Below are 27,501 nucleotides of genomic sequence, written 5' to 3'. Positions count from 1 at the left end.
TCAAGTCCAGCACTAAACCTTGTCCCTAAGAAATAGAGATGAAAGAAATACAAGGAAATAAATAAATTCAGTGGGAACATCCCTATGTGGTCTTTACTTTCCTCCTTGAAAGGAAAGGAAATGTTCCTTGTGTTGATGAGGGGCATGTGATCCTCACAGAAATATGAAGAAGACAATCTGAGGCAATGGAAGGAGACAAAAAGAAAACAAATACTTTCATTTAAAGGAAAAAAAAAAACCAAGGAAAATACGTGAGTGTAAAATGAAGGACATGGAAAACAGAAGGCACTTAACATTTATCTTGTCTTGCAATACAAAAAGAAGGAAACAATGACCAAAATTAAGAAACAAATGTAAAAATGGTAACTTTTAAAAAACAGGAAAACATCATTGACCTGTGGGAATCGCAGTCTTGAGCTAAACTCCAAGCTTAATATGATACTTTAAAAATGACTACAGATATCTAATTATACTAATGAGATTAACAATATATAAATCCAGAAAAGAAGCCCTTATTTGCCCAGCAAATCAACAATTAATCTGCCTGTGTTTAAAAAGTAAAAGTCTTCCTATGGAGAGATTGTTCCATTTGCCCACTTAGAGCCACTTCAGATCTCGTTCTGAAGCATCTGCTCCTCAGTATTGTTAGATTTATGATCTCTAATTAAACTGAGTATTGATCCAAAAATCCCTTTGCTTCTAAAAACACCCCCACTATTAAGAAACACTTAATAGTCTGACCTTTGCAGTTGGCAGTTAAGATTTCAGGCCTGGAGAGAACACTTTATTTTCCCCTCCCCTTCATCCATCCCCAAACAAACACAAACCAATTCCAGCCACGTTTTTACCCTGGGACAGCAGGCACTGATACCTGGGATTTGTTGTCAAACTGTTTAATGGAAAGGGAAAGGGAAACATCTATGAAATTTGAGCAAAGTTACTCCATATTCTTTGAAATATTTCTTGTTCTGTGTATTTGATTTAGTCCAGGTTGCTCAGGAATATTTCTTAATCATTTAATAACAGGCATTTTAGGAGTTTAAAAGCTCCAAGAAATTAAATGTCTGTTTTCACATCAAGTCCATTTTTGGGCTGCTGACCAAGTGTCATCCATAAAATCAAGTGTAAGTCTTGTTTAAGATGTTTTCATCTTAAGATCACAAAGATTTTTAAGTCACCCCCTCCCCAAACCTAAGCCAATAAATTGTACTTTTTGTAGGAACAATAAAACACCATTTCTTGTGTCCTTGGGATGCTTTCCTTGGAGAGGAGGGTGCTTAATGCTTACACTGAATTTAGCATGAAGTTCTCAACTTGTCATTTGTTGGTCACCTGCAGCCTGGAATGAAAATGCTGCACTCTCTGGTCATGAGGATACAAGAAAGTTATACAGTTTTTACACAACTAAAAATAAAATAGTGACTTTTTAGCTGTCCCTGGGAAAGATTATATAGTATATATACACATATATACATATGTATATATGTATATGGGATTGTTGTGTAAGAAACCCCGGGGTTCAGCCAAACATGCTTACAAAGCTGTAAAAAAGAAAAAAATAGATATAATTTTCTAAGTCTACAGCCATTGAGTTCCATGATCCCAAGAACTGGAATAACACTCAGGTGTGCCCAAGGAATGCAGAGCAGCAGGAGCATCTCCTGCTCCTCTCCTGTTGACAGTGCTGGGTAAGAGAAACTCACTAAGCAGCAAAACCAAGCTCACTTTGTTAGAGAAGTAAAATTTCTTCATCATTACTCATCTCTGTAGCCTAATTGTGGGTGAAATGACACAAATATGGTGTCTAGAACTTCCAGTACATCTTGGTCTCACTGGTACAGACTGGAAAAGGTGCACAGAATTCAATATCCTGAGCTGGAGGGGACCCGCAAGGATCATCCAAATTCAACTCCTGGCGCTGCACCCCAACAATCCCACCATGTCTGGGCACTTTTGAAAGGTTTAAAAATATATAAAAAAAGAGTATTTTAATAGTGCTTATTAAAACAGCCCAGTCTGAGATCCTAATTTTGAGACTAAAACATCTACTGCCATCAATTAATGATCCAAATTTTTAATCGGTTTGTCTCTGATGTGTTAAGCATTTATGTGCTTATTTTTTTTTAAAGAAATAGGTTTTGAGCATATGATCTACTAAAGATTCACCTCATCCTAATAAATTTTGCGTAAGTCCTTTTCCAGACAAAAGTGCCAAAACATTTTAAATGCTCTTTCTTAATTAATTGCCTTTTTCCTTATCATAACATGAAGATTTAATGAAATTTCATGGAAGATTCTCTTCACTTCTGAACACTCAAGAGAGGTTGTCTGGTGTGGGGGGTTTTATACTTTGTTTATAGCCCAGTGATATAAACCCCACCTCTCTACAAGTGTAAAAAATGGGCAATTTACAATAATTTGTGACTTTTTAGAAGTATTTAGACCTCCTTGCAAGAGGCTTTGAGACGTGCCCCATTGCCTGCTATAAAAATTAGCCACATAATACTGCAGTTTCCTTGTTTATCCATAATTTCAGGATGGATTCTTTTAAACCAAACAACGCATGGGGGTTCTGCTAACAAACCAGCATGGCCTCAATGACGTGTCCATAAATACATGCAAGTCTGGACCTGTTCAACCACATGTCTCTGTAGGATCAGCTGGCAGAGGGCATTTGGTCACAGTACATCCTCCCTCTTCCACGGAATTCCCAATCCTTGTCTTCCAACTACCTAATATTTGGTTTCACTTCCTTCTCCTCCGCTTCATCCTCGCTGTCATCCACTTGCTGGATGACCAAGTCGTTCGAGCCGTCCTCCACGATCTCCACGTCGGACCTGTTGTCGTCCCCGTAGTGCCACCTGGAATCCTTGTCCCCATCCTGTGGGAATTCCAGAGGCGCCTCAGCCTCCAAGTCAATGCGGATGCTGTCGATGCCAGCCTCGGCCAGGCACTCGTTGCACAGTCTGTAGCGCCGGGTGCCCTCCTGCACCACTTGTCCCGTCAGCTCGGTGACGTGGCGCTTGCACTTCCTGCAGATGGGCTTGCACGCCTGGTGGATCTGGGGAAACCAGACGGGATGGATTTGTAAAGCAGCCACAAACGGGGTTTTTGGGAGATGACAAAAATCAAATCGCAGCGTTGCCTCAAGTTGAGAGACATCAAACACTGAAGTGCACCAGCCCAGGCTCGGTAATTGCCCGCTGGATTTGTCACAGGCTGCAGAGCAGACCCTCTGCAAGCCATCAATTACCCAACAAATTCCTCCCCTTTCCTGCAAATTATCCTTCAATTTGACTGCAACCAAACCAAATTAATGATCTATTCCCCTCTTCTTTACAGGAGTCATTAGCTCAACCAGATACACTCACACTGTGTTTAATTAGCCAGATTTACATGTTAAATAAATCATGCAGTTGCTAAAAATACTCACAGTTCGAAAATGGCTGCTGAGGTGATCCAGCCTGCTGAATCTCTTCCCACACGCCTCGCAGGGGTACGGCCGCTCTCCCGTGTGACAGCGAAGGTGACGCTTGAGGTCAGCTTTTCTCTTCACCACGTGGCTGCAGAATGGACACTTGAACCTCATCCTGGTCAGGTCATCTGTCAGAAAATAAATTAAAAAAAAAAAAGGTCAAAATCGTGTCACGCAATGCTCTAGGAAAAGGTGTTTTATGAGAAGAATAGCACATCACTTTTATTAAAATAATATTCATGGGTTGTTTCAAGCACAAAGGTTTTGTGTTTGCCTGTAGATTACACAGGAGTGCAACAAAGGAGGAGTGGATCATTGGCTGTATTAACACAGACCTGGTAAAGCCAGCCTGGACAGAGCTTGAAGCAACCTGGGATAGTGGGAGGTGTCCCTGCCCATGGCAGGGAGTGGAGCAAAATGAGCTTTAAGGTCCTTTCCAACCCAAACTATTCTGTGATTTCATGAAAATGAGCTTAAAAATATCCCAACTTATATTTATTTTTAAATTTAATACCCCAGGTACTTCAAGAACTCGAAATTATTTCAAGGTAATGAGTTAAACTTTCCAAACATACATTTCTGGACAATGCAGCTGTCTTTTTGGTGGTTGTGCTTTACTATTGAGTAAGACCTATTTTCTCAGAGCCAGAAGAGAGGATTCACAGGTGTTTAAACCTCACTCACCTTCAGCCCAGCTCCCCATGACTCCCAGGATGGAGGGCATGTTCCCATACTGCTCCTCAGCTTTGGAGGACTTGGATTTACTGGAGGAGCGGGGTGACTCGTGCTCCTGCTGCGACACAGCCAAGCCCCTGGGCATCACCTCAGCCCCTTGGCCAAACTGGTAGCCCACGTGAGGAGCTTCCACCTCCGTGTCGATGTGAACTTGCTCCTCGGGCGGCGCGGCGTGGCCGGCGGGCTCGGCAGCCCTGTCCTCCAGCTTGCTTGATTTATAGTGGGGGACGTCCGAAGGCTGCTGCACCCCCAGGTGCCGGGATTTCTTGATGGAATCCTGCCGCTGCTCGTGTTTGGACAGCTGCTGCTGGGCATTTCTTTGAGAGCTGGGGTAATAGTTGAAATTGCTCCAAGTGTTGCCGCCCATCATACACGTCCCAGGGTCTGGGCTCGAGTGGGAATGCGGGGGGCTGCTCTCTGCCCTCCACCCTCCGCTGTATACGCAGGATCGGTCCACGCCGTTGGAACTCACATCTTTGTCTGACAGGCTGAAGTAGCGATCCTTCTCCTTCTCACTGATGTCCAGCGACGACTTGATGAAGGTTTTACACACACTGATCACATCGGTCATCTGCAGATAGCTGGCAGCTGACATGACTTCGATGACATTCTGACCAGTGAGAGACAGTTTGCCTGAATACACAAAATCTAGGATAACTGTGAAGGTGTCAGGAGAAAAGGCCTGGAAAGTGGCTGTCGTGGACTGACTCGTCTCCTTCGAGCTCTGCGAAAGGAGCATTTTGAAGTAGCCACTGCTGGCAAACAGCACATTGCGATGGGCTTTGAAGACCTTGCCCTCCACCAGGATGTTGCAGTCACAGAACAAGTCCTGCCTGCGCTGCTCATTTAGTTGCTGCAAGAGGTGAAACTGGTGAGAAGAAATCTCCATCCCAGAAAAGGTGAAATGAAACGTTCCTCTAAAAAATGAAGAAAATTATTAGAACTATTACACTCTTGACTTCACTGCTGTGTAACTCAGCCAAACATGTCAGACCCAATTTTACAGCTATCTTTACAAATAATAGCATTTCCTTAAATCTACAAATATATTTAAACCACGATACGCTGAACCATAGATTCATTTTCCAACAGGACAAGAGGGATGGCAAAGCCAAGACCGCGTTATTTGGCACGGACCGCTGTGCTACAGCTGGGACTAAATCTATTCCCGGGATGCGGGGCTGGACTCGTGCCGCCCGCTGGAGCTGCGCAGCCTTCAGGCAGCTCCGGGAAACGAGGAGCCAAGAGCAGCTGCGGCTGCGACCGCGGCCGTGCCTCGAACCGGCAATTCCGCCTCGCCCCGCTCCGCCCGGGCCCCGCTCCCGCCGCCGCCGAAGGCTCCGGGAGGGAGGCTCGGCGGCAGCGCCCCGGCCCCCCCGGCATTGGCCGCGGCCGCCGTCACTCACCCGCCCGGCCGGTCCCCGGCAGCTCGGGACGCCCGACGGCGCCGCGGAGCCGCCCGGCCCCGCTCCCACCGCGGGGACCGCAGCGCCCGCCTGCCCCGGCCGGCTGCGCGCTCCCCTCCGCCCGCTTGGACCGCCCCGGGTCGGGCGTGCCGCCCGCAGCCGCCCGCGGGAACGGAACCGCGGCTGCCGCTCCGCCGGAGCCCCCCGTGTCCCCGCCCGGTGCCCGGTGCCCAGCGCCCGGTGCCGCTCCCGCCCCGCTCCCGCCGCCCCCTCCGCCGGCAGCGCCTCCGCCGCCCGCCCCGCGCAGCCCCTTTGTGTCCGCGCCCGGGGCTGCAAATGGCGCCCGCCGGGGACGCGGCAGCGCCGGCACCGAGCGGCTCCGGGCGGCACCGAGCGGCTCCGGGCGGCACCGAGCGCCCGCGGCCGCTGCGGAGCTCCGCGCCCTCCTCGCCGCCCGTTCGCAACCGGGCTGGCTGCGGGGCCCGTTCCGCCCCAAACCCAGCGCCCTGCCCGGCCTACCGGCGTGCGGGAGCCGCCACTCACCGGCGGGGTGCTGCGGGCGGCTGCCGCCGAGCCGGGGGGAGCGGGCGGTGGCTGCGGGATCCCCGGCTCCGCCTCGGGGCTCGCCGTGCCTCCAGGCGACGCGCCGCTGCTCCCGCAGCCCCGAGCCCTGCAAGCCCGAACGGGAGAGAAACAAAAGGTATTTGCTGACGTGGGCGTTGGACAGAGACGCCCGAGGGCTGGGGACACAATTAAAGGGGCAACGCACCGATTGCAGCCGCAGCCCAGCGCCTGCCTCGGCCCGAGCGCCCCGCGGCCGCCGCCGCTCGCCGCTTCCCACACCCACATGCTGCCCGGGAGGGGATGCGATGCCCTAGATGCCTCCTTTTCACACCTTTATCTATAGCAGGGGCCTCGATGACCCAAATCCTTCTCCTTTCTCTTGCAGCATCCTCCAAAGGAGATGTGACATCTTCTTTTCTCTGTTGGTATCTGTTATCTTCTGAAGAAAGCATGGCTGAAAGCGAAACCTGAACCTCTCACCTTCTCTCCCTCGAAGTTTAGTATCTTTCCCCTTCCTCTTCTTACCACCAGGGTCTTTTCTGTGATTTTGACGCCCTAGTTATTTTTCATAAATATTTATTTTCCCATGGAAACCATTCTTCCCTAACCGAGCCCTTTGTGGCATTTTTGGCCTTCCCTTCTCTAACTTCAGACATTCCACCTTGAAACAATTTATCTTTCTTTCCCATTGTAGCAAAACTGACTAAAGACTTTATCTAAAGATAACAACCCAAAGACTCTTTCCTTTGTTCATTAGAACCATTCTCCCACTAATTCATATACATTTATTCATCTGTAATTTATATCCATTCATATTTTGTAGATATATATGTATATGTAATAATATTCTTTTCCAGCTTAATTCCCCCTTTTTCATAAACTTTCTTAGTTTTGTAGATTCTCCTTTCAAACCCAGGCCGTGCTCTTAAAATCTTCATGAGACCCATTCTGCTTCTGTGAGATTCTGCTCTAAATTAACCATTCTTGAACATGAAACAACTGGAATTCACACCAGCTTCTCACAGCTCTTACCACTGAGAAATAAAGAATGCAATCAACTAAACCATCAGATTGTTTAATGTATAAACCAGAACATTTATTTGTAGTATCAGGTTTTAATACCATTGGAATTAATTCCTTTAAAGTTTATTTTTGCCTGTCAAGCCAAGTAAGTAGCATCTCTTTTTATTTAATGTGGAATCACAGAATCCCAGGATGGTTTGGGCTGGAAAGGACCTTAAAGACCATGGGCAGGGACACCTTGTTTCTCAAGATTCTACAGATTTTTTTTCCACATTTCTGCCCAAAATTATTTAATCAGCTGAAAGCTTCCCTTGGAAAAGAATTATCTGGAGGTATTTGTTCTGTTTGACTTGCCTGGGTGGTGCTTTCACTCCTCTGTCAGTGGGGTTTTGTATCAATGTCAACAGGAGCTCGAGGGTTCTCCTTCTGCCAGGAACAGGCAAGAGAATTTAAAAAATATGGGGGGAGATTTCAGTGTTATCTGGAGTAGCTTAATTAGAATTTTTAAAGATGCTACAAGTGCTTTCCTCAGAGCACCTCCTGCTCCCTGCTGTGCTGTGGATCCAGGAACAGCCACGGAACAAACTTTGGTTTTCTCATCCATGGGGCTGATTTCATCTTGTTGTGCACAATAATGCATCCCGAGCAATCCCAGACATCAGAGAGTTTTTTTAGGTTGTGTTACTAAATTTTAGAGCCATTTTCAGCTGAGAAAGTTCCACTTGAGATGCTGTTTGGAGAGTTTATCCAGAGGGAATGTGCTTGGCAGCTGTGTGAAGGAGGTGAAGGAGCTGCTCCTTACAGCCAGAATGTAGAGTCTGCTCTTCAGAGAATAATCACACTAAAAATTTTTACATTTTTCTTGTTAATAGAAAAATTAATGTACATTTCTCCTTGCGTTTGGTAACCAAATAGGATTAACAGTAATCATATATAATGGTACAGTGTAATATATTATAATAGTTTAATTAACAGTGGCACCAATTTAAAGATTTCAGTTCTCCTCAAAATAAATGTTCCTCAGGAATCACAGCCTTCAGTTATGGTGCATCTTATAACTTTAATTATCCAGGGATATTTTTTTACCAAGGAAAACTCAAGAGCCTATATTAGAACAACTTAAGGAACTGTTCAAAGCCTAGGAATTAATTAGGCATGAGATTACAATTTTCATGTGATCACTGCCAGCTTAGATTTGGGTTCTCTTCATTTGCATCATCATTCCTCTCCTCAGCTTTCCCAAGGACCAAACCAGGAGAGTTGAATCACCCAGGGTTTGAGTTCCACCTTTGTGTTCAAGCACAAATCCAAATCTCGAGTACAAATCCATGAGGGCACCAGGAGACCTCTTCCTTTTTCCAAATGAGCAGGAAATTGGAATGTCCTGTCCTAAACCCCCGAGTCAAGGGAGGAATCTTCCCTCTGGCAGCAACATCCAGTTTAGGAAAAACCTGAGCTTTGGTGGAACCCCAAATCCTAATCCTGTTCCAGCAGGACAATTAAAACCCTCGTTAAACTCTTATCTTCACCCAGTTTCCCAGAACACACAACTGTCCCACATTTGCATACAGCTCATGTTGATGACTTAGGGCTGGATCCAAACAATTCTCCTCCCCAAATCATTCCCGAGTTCTTTGTCGCCCTTGATTGCCCTGCTGTCCCCTTCCCCCACAAAGAATCCTTTTCACCAAGGGTGCAGATAACAACCCTCATCCTCTCTGAGTTCTTCAGCATCTCACATCTTTCATGGGAAAAAAAAAAGGAAAAATTGTCTACTTGCAGGGAGATTTTTTTTGTCAAATATTGGATATAATACTAAATTTTCTGGAAAGGATATTTGGGATGCTGTCCTCCCCACATGCAGTTCCTCCTAGCTGGGATCAGTGTCTGCTTCCCAGCAAGAAAAATTAGAAGTTTTAAAAGGAGTTTAAAAAGTTGAATTAATATAAAACTACAAAGACTGTTTAAAAAAAAAAAAAAGGCAATATTAATAAAATAAAATATTTTCTAAAAATCTCACTTGGCTGGGATTTAAGTGAACAGAATTCTTTTAGGCCTTTCCTTGCAAAAACCTCATTTTTCTTGCAAACTAGCTGTCCCAAAAAAATGGATATATTAATTTTCAAACCCAATTAATTAAATGGAAATAATTCTTTAATATTAATGCCAGAAATTGAAATGTGAGCCTCAATCTAGACACTCTCAGGTTTACTCAGTCAACATTGGAATGGTAAAAAAAAAAATCAAAGCAACCCTCTCAGAGAGTTTTATTTTCTAGACAATCAAAAAACTCCAGAATGCTCCAAGATCCACAAATATAGTTCAGTCACTTCCACAAATAAGGTTCAGTTTATAAGAATTTGTCATTGTTACTGGACCAAAGGACTTCAGTTATGAAACTGTCTTACAAAACATCAGGAAATTCAACGACCACATTTGGAAGATTTACAAGGGCTTTGCACCAAGAGGTTAAATGCACTACAAACACCAGTGCAGCATGTATTCCTTCAGTGAAATACAGTGCATTTCTGTGCAAAAATACATTAAAATGTGTATTCCTAAACAAAGTCAAGTACAACGAGCTAAATTTTAAGATATGTCATCTTCACGGCCTTTAAAAACCTTTGAGAAAGAGATTCTATTTGAATAACTCCCCTAAAAACATGAGTTTTGATTCTTCATCAAGCACCACAGGAAGGTTTTTTTTAAACAGCTGACATCATTTTCTCAAAGCTTGTAGAGGCTGGATCTACGAATGGAAGATTTCAGGAAAAAACATCCAGAAAACGAAGTGGAAAGCACAAGCAAACGGATTTACATGAACACCCCGGTCACAAGAATGTGGATAAATAAACTCCATCCTCTTCTACATCCAAAGGCTGAAAAGACTCCACGGAAAACAAAACAAAGCAGCACAAAATGACAATTTAACAGGAAACACCGAGTTTGGTGGAACTTTCCCTGTGGAAAAGCCTCCCCCCGCCCGCCCCGGACCCCTGACAGCTCCATTCTCTAGGCACAAACACACAAGGACAATCTCTAAGACCAAAGACAGCAGGGTGAAGGAAAAGGTCTCTGCAGCCATTCCTGCAGCTTCCAAAGGGTTCATTTTCCCTGCTCCAAGTGTCTCCACAGGCTCAGAGCCAGCAGAGCTTGGCCACACCAGGAACTTCCCAGCCTTGTGGAGCACGAGCCAGAAGCAGGCTCAGCTGATATTCCAGGTCTAGTGGCTTCTACCAATATTTACAATGAGGTGAAATCTTCATGACCAGAGCTGGGGGAGTCTGATCACTAAGTATTAATTGGATCCCTATTTATATTCCTGCCCCACTTCCATCAGCGAGTCTCCCAAAAAAAAAAATCAGATTATCCATGGCTCTCAAGGCAGGAAGTCCCTCCTTTATCACCTTTATCACCCTGTGGTTCTGGGTGGACTCACCAAAAATCCAGCAGTCCAAAAGACAAGCCCTGGGAGGCTGGAAGGTGCTTTTCCAAACATTCCAGCAAGATTTACAAGCCCCACATTTTGCTCAGGTTTTCAAGAGCACCAAGGAGCCAAAACCACAGCAGGATTTTCAGAGCAGCTCAACCCCAAAAATGGCACCTTCATTGAGTTGTCCCTCCAATGTCCCTTAATTCAGATTGACTAAAACAGGGGCTCTAGAGCAGGGAATTCTGTAAAGGTCTTGTCCTGTGTTCCAGCTCCTACAAACTCAAATTTCCAGCTGACCTGGAACAGGAATGACTGAAACTCACCCAAATTAAGGGACAGAAAATAAAACCAGCACATTACGTGGTGACACTCATCAAGAACTTGGACCAGTCCACTCCAAAAGAAGTCTCTTCACCTTCTGCTCTGTTCAGCAGCCACCAATAAAGTGAATTCTTTAAAAAGAACTTTGTTTCTTCTTTCCTCATCCTACCTGGTGTGGCAATGAACCCTTGGCTGCACTTGTGAGAGCAGAATCACCTCTCACAAATAAATCTGACACGACAATGGGACTGTTTCACTGCTGGATGAAGCAGAGGGAGAAGCTGAATTGTTCTTTGTCAACGTGTACAAGAAAAGCACGAGGTATGCAGAAAAAAAACCCTGGTTAAATCAGAGGGCTCTTGGGTTTTTAGGTTTGCCAAGTGGAAAATCTTTACACCAAAAACCCTCAGGAAACAGCACCAAGTGGGAGGAACTGCTCACTCTTTGTCAGCCAAATCTGTCTACAGAATTCTGCTCCAGCCAAAAAGACTCATCAAATTTGCCTTTTCGTGAAACACTTAGGAACAGCAGAGTGAAGAAGTATTAACAGTCTTATTTCACAGTATATTTCAGTTTTGTCCCTTTGTCAGGGAACAGGAGGTCACCCCTAAGCAAACAGGCTTTCTGGTGGTGCTGGGTTTTTTTCTAAAGCTTCCCAGCCTGAGTTTTGATAACTCTTAAAAACTTGCTGCTGGAAAGGTGACAAAATCTCACCTCCTTTCTAAAGCTTTAGCTGCCCCAGCAAAGAAACAGGAGGTCCACAGTGGAGGTTTTTTTTTTAAAATAAATATTGGATAAAATCACAAAGCATAAATCATGAGAGGATCCCCGAATTTGAAAAGAAATTACAGGAAAAGAGGAAGAAAAGGATTCCAAAAGGGCATTCAGAGCTCTTTTATAGCATAGCTCAGATATTTCACTGCTCCTCTGCTACACCAGGTGTGGATCTGGTTATTCAATCTGCCACAGTCAGAATTCCCAAGGAACCTGCCTGACAGCTTTTAATTCCTATTGTGAGAAGCTGAAAAGAATTTGGGCTTTTCTCTTAGTCCTGGCCACTAAAATGCCATTATTTGTGCTTAATATTTAAGCCAAGACTACTGATATCTGATAACCTGAGTGACATTAAAGACACAGCTGAAGATCTACAGCCTGAGCCTGAAGAGAGGAAGATGCAGTAAAAATTCAGAAAGAAAAACTTGGTCTCTAAATTCCTGCAATTAATTATGAGAAATAGATTTATTCTTCCTGTCTATCTTTTCAGCAGCAGCATATTTTTATTGGTGTTTTTTTGTTGTTTGTTTTGTTTTTTTTGTGGTTTTTTTTGTTTTGTTTTTTTGTTATCCTGGTTTTTCTGCCCTGGTTTCCAGGTCAAATCCAGTCTCAGCAAACATTTATGGTTCATAATTTAGATAACACTGTCCTAAGACAGAAGAATCACAGATTAGCTTGGAAAAGTCCCAAGGTAAGAGATGTAAACCACATTTTATGTCATCTTCGGAGAAAAGGTGGCGCCCCTTTCAGATCAGGGATTATGGACCATGACTCATTATTTGAAGAAACCTGTCCCCAAAACAACCCAGAGGTGTTCCACCTGCAAACCCAAAACCAGCAGGCAGAGAAACTGCTCAAGTCCAACCTCTGTGAGCCCCAGACAGGAGATTCTTCACAGATTTCTGGTGCACAGCACTGAAAACTTTAAAAGTATTAAAAATTCCAATTCTGCCCTGCAATTGAATTAAAAAAAAAACAGAATAATAAAAACCAGCACAGTGTCACTGCTTGAGCAAATGTGCAGTTTTCTGTCACAGACACTGCCAGGGAACCTCTCAGTGCTCCCCCTCTCCTCTCACTGCTACATCAAAGTCTCTCTGTCTGACAAACTCCGGTGGATTTCCTGCTTGTCATCGCCATCATCATCCTCCGCTGGGTCATTTTCCTCTCCAGACTCCACATAGATGGGCCAATCATTGTCAGCATCCCCCTTTTCCTGCCCTTCTGAGGCCGTCTCCACGAGGCTGAGGTTGATGGGCAGGGAGTCCTCGTGGGTGGTGGTGACACAGGTGCAGCTGTCACAGAGCCCGAAGCGCCGCAGCCCCTGGGACAGGCTGTTGGTGAAGGTCCTCCTGCAGCCCTTGCAGATGATGGGCTTGTTGGAGCGATGGACCTGCAGGGAAAACAGCAAACTTGGAGGAAAAAAAGGCAATTTGCTGGTTCCACAACAGGGAAACAGCCACACTTCAGCTGAAGGGGTCCCATCGTGATTGTGACCACAAAGATTTGGGCTAGCCAAGGGTAGGAATGATGGACTGGCTTGGGTTGGAAGGATCTTAGAGCTTGTCCAGACCATGGACACCTTCCACAATTCCAGGTTGCTCCAAGCCCTGTCCAGCCAGGCCTGGGACACTTCCAGCAATGGGGAATCCACACCTTCACCACCCTCACAGAGCAGAATTCCTTCCCAAAATCTAACCTAACAGATTGAGAGAACAAAACACCCAAATCCTTATTGTGCAGTTCAGGAGAAATATCAAACACTTGTGAGAGCAGAATCGCCTGTCACAAATGAATCTGACATGGCAGTGGGACTGCTGGATGGAACCTCTGCAGGTGAGCACTCGTTAATCATGATGCATATTTGCCATTTCACTGTACAGCACTAATTAGATGTTTTATATCAAGGCAAATAAGCTCTGTTTGCTGTGGTAGCTGAACGGGTTATCAGTACTCACTTCTGGATTTGGTTTTAACAGAACATGAACATAGTTTTAACTTGTTAAATTCAGAAGGGTGTTCAGCATAATATGCACTTATTATGGACAATAAGACAATAATTCTTTTAAACATGTAAACTCACAGGAATGTTTGAATATATGTAATCCTCACATATTATCCTATATAATCCTCATTTTCATTACATTTAACCAATGTAATGAAAAAGCATACAAGAAAAATTATTTTAAGCTAACTGCATGCCTCTGGCAGATTACCAAGCACCTCAGTGCTGTGTTGATGCCTTAAGGAGCTGGAACAGAGGCTGGATGGAGTTAAGTGGAATAAAGAGGAGATTTATTGAAGTGCTTTCAAAGGCCACACCCTGGCAGTACCACAGCCACAGTCCTGGCTCTGCCTGGGTGGCTCCAAGACGGAAGCAAAAAAAAGGGCTCAGCCATGAGATCTCACATTTTTATAGGTTTTGGTCCATTTGCATATTTGAGTTAATTATTTAATTACAGCTCCAGCCCATGAAGTCCCATCCTTCAACAGCCCACGCTGTTTGTGCTCTTGGACCTGAGGTTTGGATCATTTGTCCTTGGTCTCCAGCTGGAGCAGGAATTGTTTTGTCTCCTACTCTGTGCAGAGATCTCACCACCCCCTCATACGAACCCCAGACCCACCCCCTAAAGCAGCAGAGAACCTGAAAAACACAAAAGCTAAACCCTGAGGCGCCAGCACAAGCCTCTTCTATCCCTTCTAAACTTGAAGCAGTGCTAAGGGTGAGCCCTGCTCGGCCCAGGGCTGACTCACGCTCAGGGCGTGGCTGCGCAGGTGCTCCTGGCGGGTGAAGCGCTTCCCGCAGGTCTCGCAGGGGTACGGCCGCTCCCCGGTGTGCGAGCGGATGTGGCGCTTCAGGATCCCCTTCTGCTTGGCCGTGTAGGGGCAGAACGGGCACTTGTGCAGCTTGATGGGCACCACCAGCACGTCACCTTTGGGGGAGAAGAACAACAGCGCGTGAGCTCGGGCACCTTCTGAGCTGCTGCTCGGGCTCCTCGCGCTGCTCGCTGCAAAGCTGAGGTGGGAGCTGCGCTTTTCCCCTCTGCCCCTGCTCGCCTTACCTGGGATTTCCTCAGCTGTGCCATTGCAGGATTCCTGCAGCTGCAGTGCCCTGGAAAATCAGCCTGTCTGTTGTTCAAGACAGCAAAACATTCATTTTATTTTAAGAAATCTTTTAATTAAGTACCAACAATCTGCTTCTAGTGAAGTGGGGTCTCTGCTCCATCTCAGCTACTTCCTTTTTTATAAAATTATTAAACCATTAGCATTAAACAGCATCAGAAACTAAAACCTTTAACACAAACTGCAGGCAGGAATAGCACATTTTGTCCATGTTCTTTCATATTTAGATATGAAAATATGACTCTTTTTTTCTACTGCCTTCCTGTTGGGAATAACGAGATGAAGGACTCAAATACATTTCCTGACAATATTTTACTGTTCTTAAAAACAAACCACAAGTAATACACAATTTATGGAGTCAGGTGCAAGAACAGAATTAAATTTGAAGATCCCATTTTACAGAAACGTGGGCATTGCCAAATTTTTCAGCACCAGCTCCGCTTTCCTTCCAGCAGAAAGGTGGAGATGTGATGCCAAAGGATTAATTTTCCCTGTTCCAGGCTCTGAGTCAGGGAAATGTTTTTGTGTGTCAAGCAGGTGAGGCTGCAAAGCATCCTTTGCATTAAGGTTTATCCAACCTACTATCAAAAAAGGTGTGTCTGGTATTAATGATGTGAGTGAGAGTCAGCTCACCCTGTTTTGGAGCTTCCCAAGGGATTGCAAATCCCTGCTGGGCATTTAGAGCTTCATTTAAAACTCAGTTCTTAGTCCTGCCTTGCTTCCAGTGCTCTACAGGTGCCTGTTTCCTCTCCTTCTGCTGTGAAGAATGACTGGAACAGAGGTGAACACTTGAAAAGAAGTGATATTTATCTCATCTCTTAACCTGAGTGCACCATTCTTTTATCAGGACTCTGTGTTTCCCATTTCTGGTGCCTTGTGAAGAAGCTGAGGCAGCAGCACCACTGAAAGCTGAGAAACTCCCACTCTCCTCACTGCTACAAAGTCCTGTTTTAGCACAGAAACAGAAGGAATGGAAGGTTTGGTTTCTTTTCCCTCACTCCTACTCAAACCCCATCTCCCACTAACATTTCTGATACACTGTCAGGATTCCTGATGTTCCCTATCAAACTCTGGAAGCCTTTCCCTTTTAATGACTCATGAACAGCCTGGAGGTGTTGAGAGAGGAAAAAGAGAAGTGAAATTTGTGTGTTGGATGTTCTTGCCTTGCCACACATCAAAAAGCACCAGCGTGAGTGGTGACAGCCCTGCTCTGAGAGTAAACCTGCATTTGTGATTTTATCAGTGCCCTGTTTGAAAGCACTGAGAGCATTTGTCACTTTTATTGGCTTTAAAGTCACACAGGCAGCTTGAGCTGGAGATGACAGGAAGATAAATCTGCTGGCTACAGTCAGTGGCAGCCCTGTGGCATTTGTCACATCCTCAGCACCTGTGGCACTCGCACTTTGTCAGAGCCACCTCCTGTCCTCACAAGGCTGTTTGGACAAGGCACTTAAGAAAAACCAGATTAAATGCCCAAATCTTTATTGTCCACATCAAAAGAAATGCACATGGGCATGATTTTCTTCTTCTCCAGGTGCCTGAAAGTGCTGCCAGGAAATGTTCCTGAGGTATTCCAACTGGTGCTGGCCTCGGGGCAGCTGGAAAATGAAAAAAAGCCTCATCTTTATGCCATACCACAGAGCTGAAAGCTTTGCGTGCTCCTAAAGGGCTTGCAGGAATCCCTCAGTGTCGGACAAAACTGATTCCTGTTCCCTGAATTTCAAAGCAGGAGCAAACAGAGCAGCACTGGCAGGAGCTGGGATGGGATGAGCTTCTCCTGCTGCACCAGGTCCTGCAGCAGATCCCTCCTGTGGCAGCTCAGCTCCTCTTGGATTGCTCCTTATGAACATCAGGAGGGAAAAATCCTTTTTTAAAAACATCCAACGAGGTCCCAGTGAGTTTGTTTATTAAAGAAGAATCACCCCAAGTGGAGTCTGGGGGTGATTTGGGAGCTGCAGAGCTGTCAGCAATACTCACCTGCCACGGGCTGCACCAAACAAACAAGTACAGCTGCTTTAAAAGTGCACAACAAGAGTTTATTTCACCGTGCCAAAAAAATTCAGCAAAATATTCTCGGACAAGAGTAACAAAAGGAGCCCAACAAAGCCGTCCCCTCCTCCACTGCACAGCCTGCACCCCCGAGTCCTCTCACCTGTGTCCTCACCATACCAGTCGCTGTGAATGTCCATCATGGAGCTCACGGCTACTCCTGCATCCTCAGCCCTACCCTCAAATCCCCGGACAAAGTGATGCACCACGTCCTCCTTCCTCGGGGCCGAGCTGTTGCGCAGCAGAGCCTCCAGGAACTGCTTCATGTGGAAATTGTTGCAGGCCAGCTCCAGGGGCTGCCCCTCTTCCACCTGCTCCAGCGAGGCGGGCGCGGGGTACTGCGCCAGCCGCCCGCCCGCCTCCGCCTCCGCCTCGTCGGGGTCGAACTCCACCTTGGGTTCCACCCCTCTGGGCAGCGAGGAGCCATCGGGGGAGCCGCTGCTCAGCGGCTCCCTGGCCACCAGCTCCAGGGGCTGGCAGCCGCCGCAGTCGCCGCAGGGAGGGTCCCGCCGGCATTCCGGAACCTTCTCCTGCACGGAGGATGCGGAGGCAGCGCTCCTGGAGCCCACGGAGGTGCCCTCCCTGGCCGAGCTGCCGCTGTCAGCCTGGTAAAACGCCGCTTCCCGCTCCATTTTCCTGCAGATGTCCAAGGAGGACCTGATGTAGGTTTTGCAGAAGTTGACCACGTCGGTCATCTGCAGGTAGCTGGCGGCGGACATCACCTCGATGACGTTCTCCCCGCACAGATCCAGCTTCCCCGAGTAGAGGAAATCCAGGATGATGGAGAAAGCCTCGGAGGTGACGATGTCCAGCGAGGCCGTGCTGTGGCGCCCGCTGTCCTGGATGTAGTGGATGAGCAGCGCTCGGAAGTAGCCGCTGTTGGCGAACAGGATGTTCTTGTGGGCTTTGAAGATCCTGCCCTCCACGATGATGCTGCAGTCGCAGAAGAAATCCCGCTTGCGCTGCTCGTTCAGCTCCCCCAGCAGCTTGGTGTAGTACGACTGCACCTCCATGGCTGTGCGGGGACAGAGCGAGACGTCAGCACCGGCACGGCGGGGACACCGGCACGGCGGGGACACCGGCACCGCGGGGACACCGGCACCGCGGGGACACCGGCACCTGTGGGGACACCGGCACCTGTGGGGACACCGGCACCTGTGGGGACACCGGCACCTGTGGGGACACCGGCACGGCGGGGACACCGGCACCTGTGGGGACACCGGCACCTGTGGGGACACCGGCACGGCGGGGACACCGGCACCTGTGGGGACACCGGCACCTGTGGGGACACCGGCACTGCCACCCCTTCCTAGAGCTGCGGGGACACCGGCACGGCGGGGACACCGGCACCTGTGGGGACACCGGCACTGCCACCCCTTCCTAGAGCTGCGGGGACACCGGCACCGCGGGGACACCGGCACCTGTGGGGACACCGGCACGGCGGGGACACCGGCACCTGTGGGGACACCGGCACCGCGGGGACACCGGCACCTGTGGGGACACCGGCACGGCGGGGACAGCGGCACGGCGGGGACAGCGGCACGGCGGGGACACCGGCACCTGTGGGGACACCGGCACTGCCACCCCTTCCTAGAGCTGCGGGGACACCGGCACGGCGGGGACAGGGGGACACCGGCACGGCGGGGACACCGGCACCGCCACCCCTTCCCAGCACTGCGGGGACACCGGCACGGCGGGGACACCGGCGCCGCGGGGACACCGGCACCGCCACCCTCTCCCAGCGCAGCGGGGACACCGCGGCTACCGGGACAGGCGGAGACACCGCCAAGGATCGTCCTGCCCGGCCCCTGGGGTCCGTCCCGCCCGGTACCGGGGGTCCCACACCCCTCCAAGGGCCGTCCCAGCCGGTACCGCGTCTCCGTTCTGGCCGGTGCCAGGAGTCCCACATCCCACCAAGCTCCGTCCTGCCCGGTGCCAGCATCCCTTAGAACGCCAAGGTACCGGGATACCCCACCGCGCCATAACCGTCCTGCTCGGTACCGGGATCCCTCCCTGCTCCAAGGACCGGTACCGGGGTCCCACACCCCGCCAAGGACCCGGTACCGAGGGTCCATCCTGCCCGGTACGCACCGGATGGCCCGGAACACCAAGGGCGGTCCTTCCCAGTACCGGCATCCCCCAGAACGCCAAGGGCCACCCTGCCCGGTCCCGGGATCCCCCGCCGCGCTAAGGACCGACCTCCCGGTGGCGGCATCGCCCGGCACGCCAAGCACCGTCCTGCCCGGTACCGGGACCCCTCCCTGCTGTAAGCACCGCCCTGCCCGGTACCGGGGTGTCCCGGAACGCGTCCCCACCCGCCCCGGGGAGCGCTCGGCGCCCACCGCTCACCTCCGCCCGGCCGCGCTCCCGGCCCCGCTCCCGGTCCCGCCCGGCCGCCGTACCCGGGCCGCGCCCCCGGGGCCGGGCAGGAAGTGACGTCAGAGGGGCACGGCTCCGGGGCGGGGCCCGCGGGGTGAGGGGTCGGTAAATATTGGTGACGTCACACCGCCAAGATGGCGGAGGGGTGAGCGGGGCACGGCCGGGGGGCGGCGGGGCCGGGAGGGGACGGGAACGGGAGCGGGACGGGGACCGCCGTGAGATGGGGGCGGCGAGAGCGGGGCCGGGCCGCGGGGCCGGGCCGGGGCTGCGGTTTGGGGGTGGGATCTGGGATCGGGATCTGGGGATGGAATCTGGGGTCGGGGTCGGGGTCTGGGGTCTGGGTGTGGGGTTGGAGTCGAGATCTGGGGTCTGGATCTGGGTCTGGGGCTGGAATCGGGGTTGGGGTCTGAATCTGGGGTCAGGATGTGGATCTGGGGTCTGGATCTGGGGTTGGAGTCGGGATCTGGATTCGGGATGTGGATCTAGGGTTGGGATCCAGGGTTGGGGTCTGTGGTTGGAATCTGGGGTCGGGATCTGAATCTGGGTTTGGAGTCGAGATCGGGGGTCCGGGTCTGCATCTGGGATCTGAGTCTGGGGTTGGGATCTGGGATTGTGATCTGGGGTCTGGATCTGGGTTTGGAATCTGGATCTGGATTCAGGATGTGGATCTGGGGTTGGGATCAGGATCTGGATTTGGGATATGGATCTGGGGTCTGGATCGGCATCTGGATTCGAGATGTGGATCTGGGGTTGGGATCCAGGGTTGGGGTCTGAATCTGGGTTTGGAGTCGAGATCTGGGGTCAGGGTCTGCATCTGGGGTCAGGGTCTGCATCTGGGGTCTGGGTCTGGGGTTGGGATCTGGGATCATGATCTGGGATGTGGGTCTGGGTCTGGGGTTGGGATCTGGGATCTATGTATGGCGTCAGGATTTGGGTCTGGGATCAGAATCTAGGGTCTGGATCTGGGGTCTGGATCTGGGGTTGGGATCGGGATGTGGATCTGGGGTTGGGATCCGGGGTCAGGATCTGAATCTGGGTTTGGAGTCATGCTCCGGGGTCAGGGTCTGCATCTGGGATCTGAGTCTGGGGTTGGGATCCAGGATCGTGATCTGGGGTCTGGGGTTGGGATCTGGGATCTATGTATGGCGTCGGGATTTGGGTCTGGGATCAGAATCTAGGGTCTGGATCTGGGGCCAGGATGTGGATCTGGGGTTTGGATCTGTGTTTGGATTCGAGATGTGGATCTGGGGTTGGGATCCAGGATCGTGATCTGGGGTCTGGGGTTGGGATCTGGGATCTATGTATGGCGTCGGGATTTGGGTCTGGGATCAGAATCTAGGGTCTGGATCTGGGGTCAGGATGTGGGCTCAGGGTCTGGATCTGGGTTTGGATTCGAGATGTGGATCTGGGGTTGGGATCTGGGATCGTGATCTGGGGTCTGGGTCTGGGGTTGGGATCTGGGATCTATGTATGGCATCGGGATTTGGGTCTGGGATCAGAATCTAGGGTGTGGATCTGGGGTCAGGATGTGGGCTCAGGGTCTGGATCTGGGTTTGGATTCGAGATGTGGATCTGGGGTTGGGATCTGGGATCGTGATCTGGGGTCTGGGTCTGGGGTTGGGATCTGGGATCTATGTATGGCATCGGGATTTGGGTCTGGGATCAGAATCTAGGGTGTGGATCTGGGGTCGGGATGTGGGCTCAGGGTCTGGGAGCTCGCTCTGGGATCCCGGTTTGGGGTCGGGGGCTGGGCTGGGGCTGGGGCTCGGCGTGTGGCCGTGCGCTGACGCCCCGGCCTGTCCCGCGCAGGGAGGACGGCGGCTGGTGGCGGAGCTGGCTCCAGCAGAGCTACCAGGCCGTCAAGGAGAAGGTGGGAACTGCTGGGAACCGCTGGGAACCACTGGGAACCGCTGGGAACCGCTGGGAATCGCTGGGAACTGCTGGGAACTGCTGGGAACTGTTGGGAGCTGCTGGGAACTGCTGGGAACCGCTGGGAACTGCTGGGAACTGCTGGGAACTGTTGGGAGCTGCTGGGAACGCGGCCCCCGGAGCCCAGCGAGGTTCCTCCACAGCCCTGGGAGGGTCTCCCCAGAGTGGGGTTGCCATGGGTTTGCTGGGGATCTTCTGGCTGAGCAAACACTGGGTCACACTGGGCTCTGCCCAGGGGGGTTGTGCTTCCAGCATGGCTTTGTGGTGTGTAACTTCCTGCCTGTGGCAGCGCTGCTTGGGTTAATTATACACAAAACTTAAACCCAGGCTTTTCCCAGCCTGTGGTTTTTTTCCCAGTCTTGGCTTCAAAACCTCCTGGAATGTGTTTTGGGTATAGCAGGTGCTGTTGTTGTTCAGGTTATTCTGGTCTTACGCATTGCCCAGGCTGGGGGGAGGGCTCAGCTGGGCTAAACTCTCACACCTGAGTTTTTGCAACGTGCTGGGAGCGATCCCAGCTTTGTTGGGGAAGCAAAAGCCTGGAGAATCCCTGTGCTGTCTCCTTGCAGTCCACAGAGGCTTTGGAATTCATGAAGAGGGACCTGGCTGAGTTCACCCAGGTGGTGCAGCACGACACCGCCTGCACCATCGCCGCCACGGCCAGCGTGGTCAAGGACAAGCTGGCAGTGAGTAGGGGCTGGGAGAGCTCCAACACCATCCAGTGCCACCCCTGCCGTGGGCAGGGACACCTTCCACCATCCCAGGCTGCTCCAAGCCCTATCCAGCCCGACCTGGGATCATTCCAGGGATGGGACAGCCACAGCTTCTCTGGGAATTCCATCCCAGCACCCGCACAGGGTCGAATTCCTTCCCAATATCCCATCTAACCCCACGTCCCTTCAGCTTAAGGCCATTCTCCCTTGTTCTGTCACTCCCTCGTGGAGCACAGGAAGGTGCCTGTGGTTCCCTCTCCAATGTGCTGAGCAGGGGGGACACTGGCAGTGTCCCTGTAGGGTGACACGGGCTCTCCACACGAGCTGTGAGCCTGCACAGCTGCTGCTGGGACAGCCCCACCCCAGACCAGGCAGCCCCAAACCTGGCTGTGTTTTTCCCACAAAGCCTCAGCTCAGTTCCCCTCTGAGGGAGGTGCCTCCCACCACACCCTTCCAGCCCAGCACTTTCCTGAAGGGACAGATCCTGCTTCCTTAAGGATCCCACCCAGAAATCCTGGGGTGTTACTGACACTGTGCTGCCTCTTCCCTTGAAGAGGGCAGAAGGCTCAGGTGCCACTGAGAAGGTGAGGAAGGGCCTGTCTGACTTCCTGGGGGTCATCTCGGACACCTTTGCTCCCTCTCCGGACAAGACCATTGACTGTGACGTTATCACACTGATGGCAACGCCCTCGGGTACCACCGAGCCCTACGACAGTGCCAAGGTCAGTGTCCCACTCTGGCACGTGGCATCCTGAGCCCTGTCCCTGCTGCTGGCCCTCCCCTGACAGCTGTCCCTGTGTGTCTCCTCCAGGCTCGTCTCTACAGCCTCCAGTCCGACCCAGCCACCTACTGCAACGAGCCCGATGGTATGGGAGGGCTCAGGGGGTCCAGGGGGCTGGCCCTGGGGGGTCTGGGGTCCAGCTGGAATTCCCTGAAGCCTTTGGCCAGCAGGGCTGGCTGGGCTGTAGCTGGGCTGTAGCTCTGCTCCTCATAGCTGGCTCTTACCTCAAGGAGCAGCTTAGGCTGAATTTAAATTTAATTTAAATTGGTGCCACATGGCCTTGGGCTGGCAGAGGAGTTCTGAGCCCTGTGTTGTCGCTATTGGACACGAAATGAGCACACGGAAGCTTGGTGAGTTCAAGAGAGAAAAAAGAGCCAATTTTATTTCTGACCTCGAAATATATAGAATTCAAGAAGTGGCAGTGGATTGGAGGGTGAAATTGCCACCTCTCCAACCACACTGGTCATCAATTCTCTCCTCTCACAAAGAAGAATGCAAAACAATCATTATTTACATAAACAGTGCGTGAGAACTCCACTAGAAATATGTAAACATCATTAGAAGGCTAAAGAAGTTTCATGAGAACTTTAAAACTTTGAAAAGCACTATGAAAGAAAACTTAACACTTTCAAAAATCAGGGCAACACTGTATCTCCCTCCTCCTTTGCCCCAGCATCTCTCCAGTGAAACTTCCCCAAATTCAAGGACTGTTATGCCTGTGCTTGTCCCAAACAGGCCCTGCTGAGCTGCTCGAGGCCTGGCTCGCTCAGTTCAACCTGGAGGAGAAGAAAGGGGAGATTGCAGAGCTGCTGGCAACCAGCCCTTCCATCCGGGCACTCTACACCAAAATGGTGAGCCCTGCCTGGGCAATTCCTGGCGTGGGGAATGCTGCAGGAAAGCCCTGAGCTCTTTGTCCCCTGCAGCTGGAATGGAAACTATGGAAAAATAGTTTGCAATGGAAAAATGGTTGCAATAAAATGGGAGCTGCTTTAGGAGGAGAGAGGGGCACGGCAGCAGCTGCAGCTCTCCCTCTGAGGGGCTCATCCCTTTCCCTGATCCCTCTCTCCCAGGTCCCTGTGGCTGTTTCCCACTTGGAGTTCTGGCAGCGCTACTTCTACAAATTGCATCGCCTGGAGCAGGTGGGCCAGGCTGGGGGGCTCCCTGGGGGTGCTTTTCCTGGGAAAACAGGGATCTGGGCTGACCCTTGATGCTGAAATGGCTGGGGGAGGAAAGGGATGGGGATGTGAGCAGCTGCTGGTGTTGAATTCCTGCAGGATGAAGCTCGGAGGGAGGCTCTGAAGCAGCGAGCAGAGCAGAGCATGCACCAAGAGGAGCCTGGCTGGGAGGAGGATGAAGGTGGGACAGGTTTTGGGGCTCTGGGAGGCTTTGTGGAGAACTTGTCATGGGGTGGTGGCTCCTCCTCACTCCCACAAATCCCAATGGGCAGCTCTGATCTCTGCTCTGTGAGCTGTGGTGGGATCTGAGGGAATGCCTGGAGCTGTGTCAGGATGGTTGAGGTTGGATATCAGGGAAATGTTCTTCCCCAGAGGCTCCCCAGGGAATGGGCACGGCCCCAAAGCTGGCAGAGCTCCAGGACAGCGCTCTCAGGGATGCCCAGGGTGGGGTTGTTGGGGTGTCTGTGCCAGGGGTTGGACTGGATGATCCCTGTGGGTCCCTCCCAGCTCAGGACATTCTGTGGAATCCAGCTCCCAGCCCAGCTGCTGCTGCACTTGCTGAAAAATCTCTCGCTTCTCTTCTGCCTCCCTACAGAGGAGTTCTTGGGGATGTCCCCCCTGCCTTGTGCAAACACCACATTTCCAGGAGCAGCACAGAAAGAACCCACCTCAGAGGGAAACCACCCCGCTGCTCCCCAGGGCCCCTCTGGGGAGAGCTGGGCTGTGCTGCCCCCAGAGCTGGTGCCAGTGGAGCAGAGCCCCTCGGAGAGCAGCGAGAGCGTGTCCCTTGTGACTCAGATTGCAAACCCTGCCCCTGTGCCTGCCACCCAGCTAGAGACTGCAGCTCCGCCCGTGGGCACCGGCCACCTCTCCCAGAGGCTGGTGGAGGCCACCTTGGAAGAGCAGAGCTCCCTGCCAAAGCCCCCAGAAGCTGCTCAGCCTTCTGCACCTGCCCAGGAATCAGCAGCATCCTCGGAGCCGGCAGCTGGAACGGAGCTCAGAGAGCTGGAGAGCAAAGGCCAGGGCAGGACAGAGACTCTGAGGGAGGAAGGGCCCACAGATCTGAGAGTCTTCGAGCTCAACTCGGACAGTGGCAAATCCACCCCCTCCAACAACGGCAAGAAAGGTTTGTGTGGGGCTGGGAACCCGCTGGGAGGGGCAGCTCTGGGTTTCTGGTGGTGAGGGAGAGGAAAGGGAAAGAAATCAAAGGTCTGCTGGCTGAGCACAACAGGCCCTTGGTGCCTGGATGCCAGGAAAGGCTGTGCTCTCTGGAGGGAATGTGGTGATTCCTTCCCTCTGCCTGTCATCCCTAGGAGTGTCCCTGCTGGGACAATGACAGAGCCCATATCTAAGTCCCTCCTGTCATTCCTTATCTGCTGCATTGTCTGTGTGGCTGGAACCTGACACATCCCAGTTCTCCCAGGCCAGAGGAGGAAATATTTCAGCATCCCAGTGGTCCTGCACCAGCCCTGGCTGTGAGGGAAGCAAGCTCAGTCCATCCCATCTCTGTCAGGGGGCTGTCCCTGGGAATGTGGAGGCTTTCCCTCCTCAGGCAGGCTGTGGTAGCTCTGAGCTCTGGGAGTTCCAGGGCTTTGGGGCCAGCTCTGGTGGCTCAGTGGGGATTTTTGTGCTTCCAGGTTCCAGCACGGATATCAGCGAGGACTGGGAAAAGGACTTTGATCTGGACATGACGGAAGAGGAGGTGCAGCTGGCGCTCTCCAAGGTGGAAATGTCTGGGGAGGTGAGTCAGGAGAGGCAAAACTGCCCCCCAAAAATCATCACCAAACCCTTGAGGGGCTGGTGGGATGAGTGTGCAGGTTTCCCAAGGGGAACAGAGCAGGCAAATCCCTGTTGTGGGAGTGTGAGGATACATCAGGTGCCTTGGGCAGGAGGAGCTGCTGAGTTACAGAAAACAAACAGTTGAAAACAGCTCAGAAACGGATTTCCTCTTGTTTGCAGCTGGAAGATGAAGAGTGGGAAGACTGGGAATAAAGCAGCTGCTTCCAGTGTGTGTCACAGGCTCATTTCCACCATCGAATGTGAATTCAATCTCGGACCGGCTGTTCCTTTGTGTGTGACTGTGCTGGGGGTTGCAGTTCCAGGCTGGAGGAGTTCCACTCCTGCTAAAACCTGGGGGCAACTCAAGTGACCCCTTCAGATCCAGGAGGAGGAAGCAGGAGGTCACTGGCACACAGGAGCCCGACTTCTCCATAGGTCCCAGAGACTGGCCAAGCCAAAACTGACCCTGGTGTGTTGGGAAGAGGCAGAGTGAGGGGTCCCTGGGGCCAGCTGGGCACTCAGAGCCCAGCCAGGTGTGCTGGGTGCTGCCAGGCTGCCAGCTGGCTCCCTCCTTGCTTGTGTGTGCACGTGTAACCTACAGCTGAGAGGCTCCTGGACGTGGCTGTGCCTGCTCCGCTCGCTGCTCCGCAATTCCCACCTGGAAAGCAGCACCCAGGGAGGGCTGAGGGCTGGAGGTGCTGCAGAAAAAGGCACCTGGCTCGTGGCTTTGACCCTGGAAGGAGCCAAACCCCCTGCCAAACCCTGAGCTTCTGCCTGGCTTTTTGTCTTGGAAGCTTTTTCTCACGGAAACTCCTGTTTCCAGCAGTTCCTCGAAGAGCCAAGGCCTGCTGCTCCCCCACTTTTGCAGCTGCACCACCTTCCTGCTCTGGGTTTTGTGTCTTTCTAGTTAAATTCTCCAAGCAAAATCCTCGTGGCTTGCTCTTACTCGAGGCCTGCTGGGCTGGCAGTGGTTTGGGTCAGCTGGGAACAGAACCCCTCGTGTTGGTGGCCAGTTCAGCCCTTGCAAAGGCCCAGCCTGACCCACTGAGCACTTCAACCTCTGCTTGGCCAGCCTGGGGAGAGAGAGGCTCCCAAACGTGGGTGGTCCCTGCTGGCTGAGGCTGTGTGTCCCCATCTGACCCCTGTCCCACCCGTGCCAGGCCCTGCAGCCACCACGAGCTTTGCTGTGCTCACTTGGGTTCCTTCATTGCTCGCTTCACTTCTCTCAGCCCCACGGCCTCTTTTTGGGGCAGTTTCCTTGTCACAACACGAGATGTTGCTAATGCAGTTATCCCAAGGGGACAGTGCTGCTCTCCCTGGCCTTTGGGGTGGTGGGGTGACACTTTCTGCCTTTGTCCTGCCCCTTCCAGGGCTGGAGGTTTCCTGCTGGGTTTGGACAGCACTAAACGAGGTGCACTTGGAAGAGTTGGGGTTTTAAGGTTGGGTTTTCCTTCTTTAGGGTGACTCCTGGTGGGAGCATCCCTCTCCTGCCAAAGCCCTGGGTCCAGCAGAGCCTCACCTTGTCCTGGCTCGGATTATGGTGGGCAGGGGACACAGGGGACACCAGAGGGGACCTGGGGCTGCTGTGAGCCCCAGCTGATCCCACAGCAGAGCTCGAGGGTGCAGCATCTGTGTCACTTTCTTTTCTTCTTTAGTCGAATTAACCGTTGGGTTGGTTGTGCAATATTCTCTGTTCTTGAACTATTCCGCATCTCCCTGAGCCTTTTCTAGCTGGGGTGACAAACCAGGAACAATTCTAACAGCTGGTAGTTTTGTAACGATGACTTTCTCCAAACCTTTTACAGACTTGCAGTTAACAGCAATTAAAGGAGTTCTCAGAGTCTC

At 51.2% G+C, this 27,501-nt stretch overlaps 4 protein-coding genes and 1 long non-coding RNA gene across 7 annotated transcripts in view; 2 read left to right on the top strand and 3 right to left on the bottom strand.

The window, feature by feature from the left end:
• Positions 1-6,353, bottom strand: part of LOC128799696 (zinc finger and BTB domain-containing protein 8A-like) — a 14,496-nt gene extending 8,143 nt beyond the window's left edge. The window contains exon 1 of the mRNA XM_053964288.1: positions 6,160-6,353. The gene's annotated coding sequence lies outside the window, so the exon portion shown is untranslated. The remainder of the gene's footprint in view (positions 1-6,159) is intronic.
• LOC128799705 (uncharacterized) overlaps positions 1-16,893 on the top strand; it is a 25,686-nt gene extending 8,793 nt beyond the window's left edge. The window contains exon 3 of the long non-coding RNA XR_008434805.1: positions 15,702-16,893. This is a non-coding gene — a long non-coding RNA (uncharacterized LOC128799705). The remainder of the gene's footprint in view (positions 1-15,701) is intronic.
• ZBTB8A (zinc finger and BTB domain containing 8A) lies at positions 189-6,237 on the bottom strand. Of its 2 annotated transcripts, none has more exons than XM_053964290.1 (4): positions 6,136-6,237; positions 4,160-5,127; positions 3,434-3,603; positions 189-3,061 (listed from the first exon to the last, which is right to left on the bottom strand). In XM_053964290.1, the coding sequence occupies exons 2-4, from the start codon at positions 5,097-5,099 to the stop codon at positions 2,729-2,731; spliced, it is 1,443 nt and encodes a 480-aa protein (XP_053820265.1). In that variant the 5' UTR covers positions 5,100-5,127; positions 6,136-6,237; the 3' UTR covers positions 189-2,728. The 2 variants fall into 2 exon arrangements, with proteins under 2 accessions (XP_053820265.1, XP_053820266.1); XM_053964291.1 differs by having other exon boundaries at positions 6,160-6,234.
• ZBTB8B (zinc finger and BTB domain containing 8B) lies at positions 12,737-19,315 on the bottom strand. The gene is made up of 4 exons (XM_053964292.1): positions 19,253-19,315; positions 17,007-17,918; positions 14,486-14,664; positions 12,737-13,124 (listed from the first exon to the last, which is right to left on the bottom strand). Exons 2-4 carry the CDS (start codon positions 17,914-17,916, stop codon positions 12,813-12,815), a joined length of 1,401 nt encoding a protein of 466 aa, XP_053820267.1. The 5' UTR covers positions 17,917-17,918; positions 19,253-19,315; the 3' UTR covers positions 12,737-12,812.
• Positions 18,619-27,501, top strand: BSDC1 (BSD domain containing 1). Of its 2 annotated transcripts, none has more exons than XM_053964294.1 (11): positions 18,619-19,169; positions 21,092-21,152; positions 21,778-21,894; positions 22,476-22,643; positions 22,733-22,787; positions 23,438-23,553; positions 23,773-23,841; positions 23,977-24,058; positions 24,473-25,003; positions 25,515-25,618; positions 25,837-27,501. In XM_053964294.1, the coding sequence occupies exons 3-11, from the start codon at positions 21,799-21,801 to the stop codon at positions 25,867-25,869; spliced, it is 1,254 nt and encodes a 417-aa protein (XP_053820269.1). In that variant the 5' UTR covers positions 18,619-19,169; positions 21,092-21,152; positions 21,778-21,798; the 3' UTR covers positions 25,870-27,501. The 2 variants fall into 2 exon arrangements, with proteins under 2 accessions (XP_053820269.1, XP_053820268.1); XM_053964293.1 differs by lacking the exon at positions 18,619-19,169 and adding an exon at positions 19,337-19,427.

The sequence above is a fragment of the Vidua chalybeata genome, chromosome 25 (assembly GCF_026979565.1).
Source record: "Vidua chalybeata isolate OUT-0048 chromosome 25, bVidCha1 merged haplotype, whole genome shotgun sequence".
Taxonomy (NCBI): Eukaryota; Metazoa; Chordata; class Aves; order Passeriformes; family Viduidae; genus Vidua; species Vidua chalybeata.
Note: the sequence above shows the minus strand (reverse complement) of the source record. Positions and strands in the feature narration are given on the sequence as shown.